Here is a 13,739-nt window from a genome sequence, read left to right on the forward strand (position 1 = left end):
CCCTTAAAACTCAATGTCATGTGATATTAAGGTACTTTTACCACTATCATTATTTACCATATTTTCACCTGAAAATTTCAATTCAATCATCAATTAATCTTTAAAAATAGGAATTACACTTCCACATATTAAATGAGCAATACTCAAATCAAATTTCAAAATGATGGAGCTATAACCGTTCACAGCAAGGGTACATATAGATGATATATAGTTACACATATTTACATATACGGACATCCGGTATACAAAAATACATAGGTATAGATATATAGATAGACAGATGAATATTGAAACCATATAGGTACATATATATATAATATAAATATATATATAGGGGCATAAATATATGTCCATAAATAGGGAAAGAAATTCACATAAAAATGCACAAGTGCACAATATAAAAAATATAAGAGGAAGAAACTATTGGCATGAATTCTGGCTTTTGGTATGAATATTTGAAGAAAGATGGATTTGAATTGAACAAGTTATTCTTCTTCTCAAAATCTTAGCCACGATATCATTTGATACCTCTAACATTATAAGAGTAAAAGCTCGTATTATATGGAAACCTAGTATGTTTATTAGGACCTATATATGAACTTGTAAAATGCACACGTTAATTAAAAATCAGTTTAATAAAATGCAAAAGAAAACAAACTTAAAAAGTCAATAATAATCAGCTAATTTTTAATACATACGATATTATCTATACTAAGAGTGGGGAATAGATTAAGTCTCATATTGGGCTAGCCATAATAATTTGGTTCGAAATCGCTTTTGACGATAATCGAACTTAAAACCTCTCACTTATAAGAGAAGATGAATATCAATAGACCGTAGTACTAAGTGAAGAGCTAATTTTTACTAAAACAATCAAATTCAATATTCAATCTTATATTGTTAAGAATCAGTCCCACATTGATGGGAGTAAAGACCTTGCATGAGCTTAGAAATAGTTGGGCTACTCCTCATATTGTCAATTGATTTTATGTGGAAGCTCAACCTTCTTTATGGTATCAGAGCCAAGTTGTCCCGCATGTGAGTCAAACGGCCACAAACGCTTCATGTCACCCCCTTGTGTTGTTCAGCGTTAGACTTAAAAATTCGTCACACGTGAGGAAGCGTGTTGAGAATGAGTCTCACATTGGTGGAAGGGACCTTGCATGAGCTTATAAGTATTTGAGCTACTCATCATATTGTCAATTGGTTTTATGATGGAACCTCAAGTTTCTTCATATACACCCTATTTTAATTAGATGCACATTTTATTAAGGATCACAATCTAATTATGCACTTTATTTCAGCTGGGTTCATAGAAAACAAAGTTAACAGTAATTCCTCTAACTGAAGCTTGTAGAAAAGATGCAGACGCGATACAGCCAAGCTGGAATAACATGCCAAAGTGTTGGGCAAAGGATATGTTAGTGAATTTCACAAAGGACACATCCAGCCTTTGAAATTTCAACTACTCCTCTAACGAAAATGACTTAAATAGAATAAGTCAATTGGCGTCTGATTTAATAGTGTATGTATAGTTCTTTTTTCACATAATGACAATGCATTATTAGATCTAAATAGGACATAAACAGTGAACTCCTTCTGGTAAAATTCCCCCTTCCCACATTTAACACACACGATTATTAGAAGGAGGTGAGAAGAAGGAATTCTAATTTCTAGAAGCAGTCTTTTCCTTTTTATTTCGTTTTAGATCGTATCAGGTAAGGCATATATAACAGGAAAGTTTCAATAAAGTAATGTAAAATTCTTTGTGAAACCATCCCACTTGCTAAAGTCGGTTTTACTATTAATACATAGTCTTACGACCAATATTTTTAGAGATGTGCTATCTACACATCTCTTTTTATTTCATACTCACTTTTTTAATTTGTAGCCGTCTGATCGATTGAATTAAAGAAGATCAAAGAGCAAAAATTAATAAAAAGTGTGCTAGAAGTAAAAATGAATGTGTGAATTGCACACATCTATTTTTAACATCACCCACTTCTATAATTATATAAATTAGAACGGCGATTGGTCCTGCCTACCTTCAACCTTTTGAACCAAATTTACAGAAAAAGACTCTGGTTCTAGTTCTCCACTTCTTGCGAATCCAAATACAAACCCTAAAAACAGTGTTTCATTTTCATCTTTGTAGGTCAGTTTGCGAGAATCTCAATTCTGAAGAAATACGAACTAATCAAACTATAGAGTGTGGAAGTCCGACCAATTATTCGCATCATCTTCTTCCCACAGGTCAAATTACGCTAGAAATAGAGTTTGATTCTCGTTCTCTCTTCTTCCGGTCCCAATACCCTAGCTAGAAAACCTTCACTGCATATTCTCCACTCATTTTACTCTATTTTTTTGTGTGCATTATATAAATTCAGTAAGATTAATTAACTAATGGATTTGATGAGTTGCTGGAATAGAAGCACAAGGGACTACTCAACAGTGATTGGAGCAAAGGCTGCCAGTTCAAACAAGTTGCCTTCTTCTAGCTACAAAGGAGTAGTGCCCCAGTCAAATGGCAGATGGGGAGCTCAAATATACGAGAAGAGTCATCGTGTGTGGTTGGGAACCTTCGATGATGAAGAAGAAGCTGCTAAAACCTACAACATTGCTTCGCTAAAGTTCCGGGGTCTTGATGCCATCACAAATTTCAGTCCGAACCAAATGACACCCTACGAACGTGATGTCACTGAGGCTCTTTTCTTGGAGTCCCATTCCAAGGCTGAGATTGTTGACATGCTTCGAAAACATTCTTATGCCAACGAGCTCGAGATGTACAAGCATAAGTTGTACAATGGTGGTGCCCTAGGCCTTGATGCCGGCGGAAAGCGTATGAAGTGTCACCTTGATTTAATGGACACATGTAGTAGCGAGAGGGAGCTGCTTTTCGAGAAAGTGGCAACACCAAGCGATGTAGGGAGATTGAACCGCATGGTTATACCAAAACAACATGCCGAGAAGCATTTTCAGGTTCATCTGAGTGTAGGGTTTGGTAAGGGGGTGTTGTTGAAATTTGAGGATGAGTTGGGTAATGTGTGGAGGTTTGGGTATTGTTATTGGAGTAGTAGTCAGAGCTATGTGTTGAGCAAAGGGTGGATTCGCTTTGTGAAGGAGAAGAAGCTGAAAGCTGGTGATGTTGTGAGGTTTGAGAGATCAGTAGGGGAGGATAAGAAGCTGTTCATTGACTGTAGACCAAGAAACGTCGACGTGTCGGGGATCAGGGAGATGCATGGTAGGGTTGGTCAGCCTTTAGGGACGGCTCAAGATGATGGAATGGTGAGATTGTTCGGAGTTAACATACAACCTTCTACCTGGCCTCGGTACCAGTAGTGGAGTGTCTTGCTACTTTCAAACAGAAATGGAAAATTTGAGCAAAAGGCAAGGGAGAAAGATCGTGGAAACATGTGTAGTTGTTATATATACTTTTAAATTGTTGCAAAAATACCAAAAAGAGTCATTTGAAGTGACTTAGTGAGACATGATAAATTTAGAAAAATCCTATGAAAGAAAGTTTATTTCTGAGTCACATTTAATAAAATAAGGAAGTAATGTACTCTGCTCAAAGATGAATTCTATTAGCATTTTAGGAACTGTTGCTTCAATCAAGATTTCAAATCTTCTCTTATAAGCAATGTTTATTTTGTGCACCATAACGATGTGATTGTTTGGCCTCATTTACAATCACTTGACTAGATGGATTATTTCTTAGTCTAGTCCCGTGTTTGTTCTATGTTGGGATTACAATTAATGAGACTAAAGAGAACTTGCATGGACAAACCTCTTCGTTAGGAGATCTTAGCGAAACCCCCTAAAAACCATGGTACTGGTTAGACCTCCTCCTTTCGTTTGCTCTCTACTCTCCTGCTCTCATTGCTTGCTTTCTGTACTCAATCCAACGAAATCACACCACCAGACTACCACACTCTCTCCCTCTCTCCTCGTCCTGCTCGATTGCCATGATGCCTCTCTAGGTAAGCAAATCCAAATTGGCATTCACACAAAGCTCGACGCTGACGCCGATCTGCGCGTTCGTGCTCGACCACACCATCTACAACACCAACGCCTGCTCTGATCGGTAAATCTTTTATCTAGTTGGAGTTCATCGACTTGTACCCAGTTCCTGAATTTGAAAAGGAAAGGAAAAAGAAACGGAATGAGTAGAAACAAATGGAGAATCTTTGATCCAAAAAAAAGGAAAAAGAAAGGAACAAGAAGCATTTGGAAAGGATAAGAATGAGGGGGAGAGAAATTAAAAAATGACAAAAAAATATTTAGATTTCAAAAATAATTTAGTTCGTGACTTAATCTGACAATGTATGAAACGCTCCATTATTCTTATACTAGTTAGTCTATGTCAAGCCAATCCAACTTAGTTAATCCAATCTGAGATAGTCCGATGAAACAAATGCATCCTAAGTTTATGACTAACTATGCACATGAGTAAACTGTCATTTGACCCTCTAAACTATTGCTGATAAGCCATGATTTTTCAAATATCTCAAACAACCTTTCCAGCTCAAGTCTGTTGGAACAACTTTGTCGAATATACTCCAGGAAGAGTTGGGATTTATCTCCAACTCTTCAACTTGTAATTATTTATATTATCTCATGTATATTTCAGTTTTGTATAATAGGAGATAAGACTCCTTGTAACTAACTTATGTAAATCATCATTTATAAATACAATGCTTAATACCTTACTCAGACTTAACTGAGTTGAGCATCAGCAACTCTTTAGCCATCGAACTTTATAGTGAATACTTCTCTTTTATGGTAAATTAACCCCTTGAACTATTTTAAATCAATCAATTAACCCTTTGCCATCAGATTTGAAAAAATTCATCTACTTTTAAGTTAGTTTTGAGGGTAAGTTCGTTTTTTATCTGTTATTTCATTTATCCCTTCTCCCCTAAATCATTTCCCACCAGTTTTTCCCCAATTCACAATTTAAATATGAAAGAAAACTTGAATCTTCCTAAATACTTAATAGAACAATAACAAAGAACGATTTTATTAACTTTTAATGTGGCATTATGAAATCATCAACCAACTGCACAAAATAAATAGCCATTTACTAAAGTTCTAGGTAGTGCATACAAACACACATTTAGCGCTGCCAATTGCTAAAGTTGAAGGCATTGCTTACAAAACATAATTATCTGCCATTTTCTAAAGTTCAAGGCAGCGATCACAAAAGTCATCCAGCATTTAACATACTGTAGACAAATTATTAGTTAAATTTATGGCCTCCACATCCTTGCTCTCGGAGCAGTAAGCTTGACCGTTTGGCATATCCTTGCTATCAATGACTTGGTTTGTGACCCTTCTGAACCGCCTTCACTTGCAATAGGATTGTGAGGTCCCTGTGAAACTACTTCATTTGCAATTGCATTCAAAGTTGCTTGCCTTGTAACTTGCCCGACATGACCCCCTCTGCTTGCCAAACGTCCTGTGTGTTTAAGGTTAATTCAAATCAAGAAATCATTCCAGCCGTCTATTTCATCTTTATATAGAAAGCCAAGGCACAATGAACAGTGTTTTTTATGTCACAAGCTTCACTAAAAATAATTGAACAAAAATGCCCCTCAAACAAAAAACGTCAAAAGCAACCCAAAATAATGCATCAAATGTGGTAGGTGTATTCTCGTCATTTTAACAATGTTTTTTTAATAATTAATTTTTTTTTGTACAGTTTTTTTTATTTATTATAATTAGTACCTCACAATAGGTTAGCAATAATGTGATTCAATCAGTTGTTCATTAAATATTATTTTCTTTATTTTTAAACATGTTCAAAACATTTTAAGATGCGTGTAATGCCGGTTATAAAACAAGGTCTTTCGCACGTAGATAATAATATAATTAAATTAGTTGTCAAATGATTAATTTTTTTTTAACAAATGATATTATCTACATTAAGGAGGAGGGGGGGACTTAGCCTCACAATGAGTTAGCAATAATATAATTCAATCAATTGTTTATTATATATTATTTTCTTTATTCTTAATATAAATTCAATAAAAACCGATTTTATTATGTGGATTAAGCTGCTTTAATTGGTTTATGAGGAGTTTCTTCTAGCATGACGTAAGATTATTCATTTACTTCAAATATTTTGACTTTCCTTTTGTCAATTTACGAATAAAAATACATTTAAAACGTGTAAGTCGTGCGTAGCATGCCGTGATTCAAAAAATGGTTTCTGCACGAGCGTGAGAACGTGCTTGAAGGCTAGTATGAAATTATATGAACAAATCATGTGTATTTACAGATTGCCTAGCGTTTCTACTATGCAACACTTTATTTTGTTGGATTTTCTTCGATTTGGTCGTACAAGCTACTACTAATTTGTTTATACTTGGTAGTATTAGAATATGTTTAAACAATTTTTGTTCAGCTGGAAATGATATGGACATGTGTTCAATGTATTTGGTCTTGGAATGGTCTATTTACTTATTTTTGTTCTTCTGGGTAAAGATTATAAAGTTGTGGTCTTCTAGGCAATTATAGTTGTCATGTCCCTTTATGCAAACCTACCCACAAATAATCTAACCTTATATGTCAAAATGGTTCACCTGTTATAGTCTTTTGGCCAATTTTGTTTCTCTATTTTTAATTTGGCCAATTTAATTCTCAAGTTTATTTCCATTAGCCAAATTATTATAAATTTATTCATAAAATTTTTAAAAAAAATATTTAATCTCCTCCCAACTCCACCACCTCCCTAAAGTTCTCTCCTCTCCCAATTTTCTTCCCCAACACTCTTTTTAATGTCACAATCTTAAGAATTTTTTAGATTGGAAGTTTTATCTATTATATGTGTCTCGAGGTGGACCTAGAGACGTGTTTGTCTAGTTGCAAGCATGTGTGGCTAGGGTTGAGGTTTGGATCAAGGACAAGGCGGATGGCAAGATGGGTTTGTTTAAATTTTTTATTTTATTTTATTTTATCTTGGAATTATATTTCTTTCTATTTAATTGGAAAAAAAAAATTCTATAATGGTTGTAATATTAACAGAGATTAAATGAAATATCCTTAATTGACTAACGGAGGCAAACACCATAATTAAATTATCCAAATTGAAAACATGGAGAGTAAATTAGCCAAATAACTAACACATAGACCATTTTGACATATAAGCCAATAATCTAATGAGTTTCCAAGGGTATTATATTTTTATTTGCGCCTGGAATCGGGAGTTCACTAACGATCTACTCAATCGGCCCAAACAACCTATTTGTTATAAAAGGAACAGAGAGTGCATTAAGGGTGCGTTTGTTGCGTCGGACTATCTCGGACTGGATTAGCTTTAGGGATTAAGCTGGACTGGTTTAGACTAGACTAAGTTAGACTAACTTAGTGAAGCGTTTGGTGTAGTGTCGGACTAAAAACTAAAAACAATAACAAATTCTGATATTATATTATTTAATTCACTAATAATTATTATTTTATATTATTAATTCAAATTTATTATTATTTTATTCCTACTTTTGACTATATTTTTCCACTCTAGAAACCTCCGTCTGTAGTGCTTTCCTATTTCCTATTTCTTTGCTCCGTCCTCTCCCGCTTTTTCCTCCCCACTCCCTCTGTTTCTTCGCCCTAATCCCTCTTTTTCTTTGTCCCTCTCCCCTTTCATCTCCACATTTTTCTTCCTATTTTTCTCTGTTCATCTCCCTTGTTTCTTTTTCTAATTTTTCTAAGACGCAATTGGCAAATCAGAACCCATATCAGAGTTTGAGTCATATGGGTACTCGTCGTTCTGCTTCTCTGGCGTCAACGACGAAGGTCTGCGATTAGGCAGTCTGGAGTGCATGTGTAATTAGAACGGCTCTTGTGCATGTGTAATTACAACGGCTCTTGTGCATACGGTGCCGGGGTTCTAAACACAGACCCTACGCGACCACTGTCATGCATTGCAATCAAGGGTACTTCAGTTATTTCAACTAGCGCATTTTCACATTTTCATCTACATTTCGTTTAGATGATGAAATTTTAAATTATTAAAGAATTTTAAATTAACAAAAATTTGAAATGATTGAATTTTATTTTTTAAAACTTGTGAATATTCTTTTTTTTAGTTAACTTAAAAAAGATGAAATTTAATGTGGGTATTGAGTCGTTAATATGTAGATGAGAGATAGTAGTTAAGAAATATGCTAGTAGTGGTGGTGGAGATGACAGCAAATTAGTGATGATGGTGGGTGGTGACGACAATGGTGATGATGGTAGGTAGTGGAATCGGCACATGATGGCTATGATGGTGGGGTGGTGCTGGTCCCAAATTCTCACTCATTGAAATTAGGAAATGACAACTATTTATATTAAATTTAAACTTGGAAATTTGAGGTTTTAAATTCTAAATTTTTTTTTTCATGCGAAAATTTTAAATTCAATTTTTTTTTAATCCAGACGAGGGAATTTGTGCACGTAAATTTATAAATTCTCGCTTTTGTACAAATTTTAAGTTAATTCCCTTATCCAAATGTAGTGTGTGACATCCCGTTCCGAGATTTAATGTATTTGATTCCCTGTAGCAATGAAATTTCTAAAATGTTCCTGAGATGCCACGTAAGCCTTCCACATGAATCTCAATTTTCCTTTCACTTTTCCACTCTTATTTTACTATTTCTAAATAATACTTATTTTTACAAACACGTAGCCTCAAACAGAATTCAATTCATAATTATAACAAATATGTTACGTTCGATATTGTGTAAAAATACATGAACAAAGAATTTTCTGGTTATGCAGCGTGCACCACTGCATGTGTTCTTTTTGGAACAGGAAATCAGTCTTCGTGCAATGTAAAAACTTACATGAGTTGATTGATTTGATTAAAGAAAAACAAGTTAGTTTTAATTAATATTTTATTAGATTTGAGTGTGTGAGTGGGACCTTGTGCAGAATGAAAGCTTGCACTTATTCTGATGAAAATTCAGAGCATGCAAGTGCGATTAAAATAATAGTTTTGATAGATTAAAAAAAAAAACAAAAATTAAAAAAATTAAAAATTTTGAGTTTTATCAAAAATGATAAAATAAAAGGTAAAATGAATAATATCAAGATTAATTTTTTAATATAAAAATATAATTTTTTGTTAAAATAAATAGTATTAAAAATTTTTCGTTAAAATTTCATTTTAAAATCCTAATCCTGTCATTCAATCCATTAGAGACATCATACTTCTCATCACCTTTTTTTTCCTTTTTCCCTCACTTAGCCGCCTCTCTCTCTCTCTCTTCTCTTACTCTTTTTCTTTTTCTTTTTAGCCGATTCTCTTTTCTCTCTCTCTCTTTTCTCTTACTCTCTTTCTTTTTCTTTTTAGCCGTTTCTCTTTTCTCTGTCTCTCTTTTCTCTTACTCTCTTTTTCTTTTTAGCCATTTCTCTTTTCTCTCTCTCTCTCTTTTTAGGGCTGGGTTCAGTTCGAAATGGTTTGGTTTTTTGCCAAAACAGAAACTGAACCGAAATTTCGATTCAATTCAGTTTGGTTCAATTTTTTTCGGTTTTGATTTTTTTGGGTTCGGTTTTGATTTATTTTCGGTTTTTTCCATGATTTTTTTTAATCTAAAAGAAATCTGCAACGATTAAGCAGTGAAGATGCACAAACTTCTGCATCAAATGAATACGAACTGGGATGATCGGCCATGGATCTAACATTATTGGGTGTCGGTGCGACTTTCTTGTTGTGGATCCGAGAGCTCTCGCAGAGAAAAAGCATGCATGTGTTAAATCTTTGATTTTTCCATGAAAATAAACCCAATAAAACTAAATAGCGGCCATAAGAGATTTTTACCTTGGGGGTTTATTTTTAGTCCCAAACCTCTTGTCAGCCATGGCAACACTTATGCATCTGTTGCCAAATTGGAAGATTATAATATGCAAAACCCTAACAAAATAATTAAAAGAAAAACCCATTTTAATTCAAAAAATCACAATATAAATCATATTCATTTTGATTCCAAAATTACCTGTGCGAGATCGAAAAACCAGAATTAGAATCTCTCAATTCGGAGGGGTTCCGATTCGAAAGGGGGGGAGGGAAATCATGGTTTGGAAGAAGGAATCCGTGAGGAGGACATGAGAAGACTGGAGAGAGTGATTTAGAGGAAGAAAGGAAGGGGAGAGAGAGAGAGAGATTGAGGAAGCAAAAGCAGAGACTCATGAAGGAAACAGCGGAAGGGAGAGAGAGAGTTTGGGAAAAGCTGAAAAACTGAAATGGGAGTGTGAGTGACGGCTAAGGTTTGTAACTTAAGAAATTTTATATAGCGTTAAATATTAGAAACCTATAAATAAATTACCGGTACAACTATAATAACACAAAGCTTACAGTCAAGTTGGCTTGAAGCAACTACCCAACCTTGACGCTAACATGTTTTTTATTATTTATATATGATTTTTTTTTGGTTCAATTCAGTTTCCAGATCTCAAAAATCGAAATCGAACTGACCAGGTTCGGTTTGGTTCAATTTTGGCAGTTTCGGTTCAATTTTTTTTTTGTTCAGTTTTTTTTCGACTTCGGTGCGGTTTTCAGTTTTTTGAACACACCCCTATCTCTCTCTTTTCCAGCTCTCTCTCTCCTCACCCTCCTCTTAGCAACCCTCCAAAACACCACCACACCACTCCTAAAAAATTCACAAACTCACCCAAAAGCTTCATAATGATCTCTACAACTCATCCAAAACCTTGTGGCCGTGGTTAGCTTGGAAAAAATATACATTTTTTGTTATGTATCTCGACGGAACCGACAAATCAAACCACTTCTATCTCAGTAAGCTTTGACGATCTTCTCAAGGTTTTCTTCAAGTTCTAACAAGGTTTCATGCATGCAAGGGCGTATGTATTGAGGGCAGGGGGATCAGCTGACCCCCGAACTTCAATGAATGTTCAGGGATAATTTGAGTGCTGACCCTCCGAACTTTGACGAATGTCCATAGATGACTTGGGTGCTGCCCCTTTAAAGGTTGGAGTTGCCCATCATATATGCCCTTCAACTGCTTGATAAAATGCATTAGAGAGGTGTTGCCCCTTTACAGTATAGTCCTAATATTATTTACCTTTAACTTGTTTGTTGGTTGTGATTACAATTGTAGGCGGAAAAAAAGAACCAAGTAAAAAACTATCCAAAAATGCAAAGTAAATGAAATGGTGATCTTATAGAATAACAAAGCATCATCATTCTTGGACAAATATATTAATGGGATGCAATGATATCAAACATTGTTAGTGTGTTCAAGATAAGTGTGTTTCTTTGTTAAGCATTCATATGGGAGCAGCCTTGGAACATATTAGTTACCCACACAAATGAGGCATTAACAGGTGTGCAGTATGTAACATCTTACATCGACCAACGGAAAGGGGGTGATGTGCCTTATATGTACATGCTCACCTCCATATAGCACGAAGCCTTTTGGGAACTCACTAGCTTCGGATTCCATCGGAACTCCGAAGTTAAGCAAGTTCGGGCGAGAGCATTCCCATGATAGGTGACCCACTGGGAAGTTCTTGTATGAGTTCCCAGAAACAAAACCGTGAAGGCGTGGCCAGGGCCCAAAGCGGACAATATCGTGCTACGGCGGAGCCAGTCTGAGATGTGACAGAATGGTATCAGAGCCACTCTGCTGTGTGGTGCGAGTGTGTCGACGAGGACGTCGGGCCCCTAAGGGGTGGATTGTAACATCCCATATCGACCAACGAAGAGGGGTGATGTGCCTTATATGTACATGCCCAACTCCATATAGCACGAGGCCTTTTGGAAACTTACTGGCTTCGGATTCCATCGAAACTCCGAAGTTAAGCGAATTCAGGCTAAAGCAATCCTAGGATGCGTGACCCACTGGGAAGTTGCTCGTGAGTTCCCAGAAACCAAACCGTGAGGGAATGGTAAGCCCAAAGCAGACAATATCCTGCTACGGCGGAGCCGGTCTGGGATGTGACATAGTATGTCATCCCAAATGACTTCATGCCTACCAACACTCGATGAAATAACGATATGCAAAATATTTTTGTTTAAAAAAATTTGTATGGTGCGCACACTATTCTTACTGACCTCTCTAATATTATTTCTTGGATCCGCCACTGCATGCATGTGTTGGTGAACGCATAGACGTTTTCCTAACCCACCATGTTTTTTGGCGAGTTGTAGGTTTTTCCAAGCTAAACCCAACAAAAACTTCTTGTTGTGGTTGAGTTTGAAGGTGTACGACAACTTCCTACTACCCCTAGGCCATGGGTTTGAGCTTGCATGCCTAAATCCACTTCGAAACAGACGAAAACGGTGAACTCAAAATCGAGCCGTCACTTTCAAGCCATTTTCCGATGACCTCCGACCAACTTTTGGCCTTTCTTATGGAGTAAAACAAAAATCGTTATTTGTTCTACACATACAAATGTTATTCATACCATGTTTTTATACCATATTTTTTACCATCTTAGATGACATCTAATGTGGACAGCCACATCATTTGAAAAATTTGCAAAACCCAAGGAAATAAAGGAGAAAGACTCCTCGTATATCACAATCATAATTTCATTAACTAGTTTTTCCTAATTATTAGTTTATTAAATAATGAACTAAAATTAAAAATCTAATTAATTCAAATGATGTGGTTGTCCACATTAAATGCCACCTAAGATGGTATGAAAATGTGGTATAAAAATATTGTATGAATAACATTACTCTTCAACTTACACAATTTTTTTTCTAAAAATAATCTTTAAGGAAAAAACGATTTCAATTATGAGATTTGTAGGAATGTCAAAATTATTGAAACACAAAATTTCACAAAATAACTAAAGAAAAGAAAGCTGACAACTTGAGGATAATGTTAATTTAGGTGAAATTCCAAAACAAAACCAAACCACATAATTGGATTCTAATTAACTTTGTTTACTGCTAAAACCATGATTATAAACCCTGACACCGCAAACACCCCCCCCCCCCCCAAAACAAGCTTCGCTAGCTTCTTGGCCTCATTGCCCTCCGCCTCCCTCTGCGGCATGCTCCGCTCCTCCCTGTTGCCTGTAATCCCTCTCGATTCTCCCCACGAATGCCGCCTCATACTCTCTCAAACACCTTATCTTCGCCTCGATTTCTCCACCGCCTCTCTCCGCTTCCTTCCCTTCACCGACTCCAGCTGCTGCTTTAGCCTACTCAGCCGCCACATTGCCTCATTCTTCTACTGCATCCAGCTCTACCTCCCGTCATCCACCTCCTTACACAGCTGAATCAGAGTGCCCATTTGATGAAAACGGGTCGGGTCTGGGTCGAGATCAGAGGGAGACAACGTCAGGCTCACTGAACAGAAATTGTTTGTTCTTTTGCCTCTGAGACTACAACTTGATATGATTTTCCTTAAATACCTCCCACGACTTACCGAGGTGCTTGGGGGTGTGACCAGGGAGCTTGGCAACGATCTTTTTCAACTTGTTGCCATGCTTGGCCTGGCGGGAGACGACGAGGGTTTGCTCTTCCGAGGTCAACCTTTCTTCAGGCTCGGCTCTAGATAGTTCTTCCATCGCTCCAGGCAGGACTTTGGGTCATGGAAGAGGAACTTCCCCATCCACTGGGAGGCAAGGCTCCACTCTTTTGACCCATCGCATCAAGGCGTCTTCTTCTGGTTGCCAGCACTGTCGTTCCTTCATTTCATCGCCATTTCTTCCGCCGGAATTAAGAGCGATCGCAACCGCTGATGGATGAGAGACTGATTCCAATTCTAATCCAACGAACC

At 36.4% G+C, this 13,739-nt stretch overlaps 2 protein-coding genes across 2 annotated transcripts; one reads left to right on the forward strand and one right to left on the reverse strand.

Annotated features, from left to right (window-relative positions):
- The first annotated feature begins 2,077 nt into the window (after positions 1-2,077).
- LOC103442871 (AP2/ERF and B3 domain-containing transcription repressor RAV2-like) lies at positions 2,078-3,573 on the forward strand. The gene has a single exon (XM_008381665.3). The coding sequence runs from the start codon at positions 2,404-2,406 to the stop codon at positions 3,337-3,339; it is 936 nt and encodes a 311-aa protein (XP_008379887.1). The 5' UTR covers positions 2,078-2,403; the 3' UTR covers positions 3,340-3,573.
- A 9,408-nt stretch (positions 3,574-12,981) lies between these two features.
- LOC139198542 (transcription factor AS1-like) lies at positions 12,982-13,527 on the reverse strand. The gene is made up of 2 exons (XM_070827429.1): positions 13,372-13,527; positions 12,982-13,158 (listed from the first exon to the last, which is right to left on the reverse strand). The coding sequence occupies exons 1-2, from the start codon at positions 13,525-13,527 to the stop codon at positions 12,982-12,984; spliced, it is 333 nt and encodes a 110-aa protein (XP_070683530.1).
- Positions 13,528-13,739: the final 212 nt, after the last annotated feature.

Source organism: Malus domestica, chromosome 09 (assembly GCF_042453785.1).
Source record: "Malus domestica chromosome 09, GDT2T_hap1".
Classification (NCBI taxonomy): domain Eukaryota; kingdom Viridiplantae; phylum Streptophyta; class Magnoliopsida; order Rosales; family Rosaceae; genus Malus; species Malus domestica.

Coding starts and splice junctions, on each gene's coding strand:
- LOC103442871 (XM_008381665.3), top strand. CDS start 2,404: ATGGATTTGATGAGTTGCTGGAATAGAAGCACAAGGGACTACTCAACA.
- LOC139198542 (XM_070827429.1), bottom strand. CDS start 13,527: ATGGAAGAACTATCTAGAGCCGAGCCTGAAGAAAGGTTGACCTCGGAA. Junction 13,159..13,371: donor ACCTCGGTAAGTCGTGGGAG/GTATTTAAGGAA, acceptor GCGGCTGAGTAG/GCTAAAGCAGCAGCTGGAGT.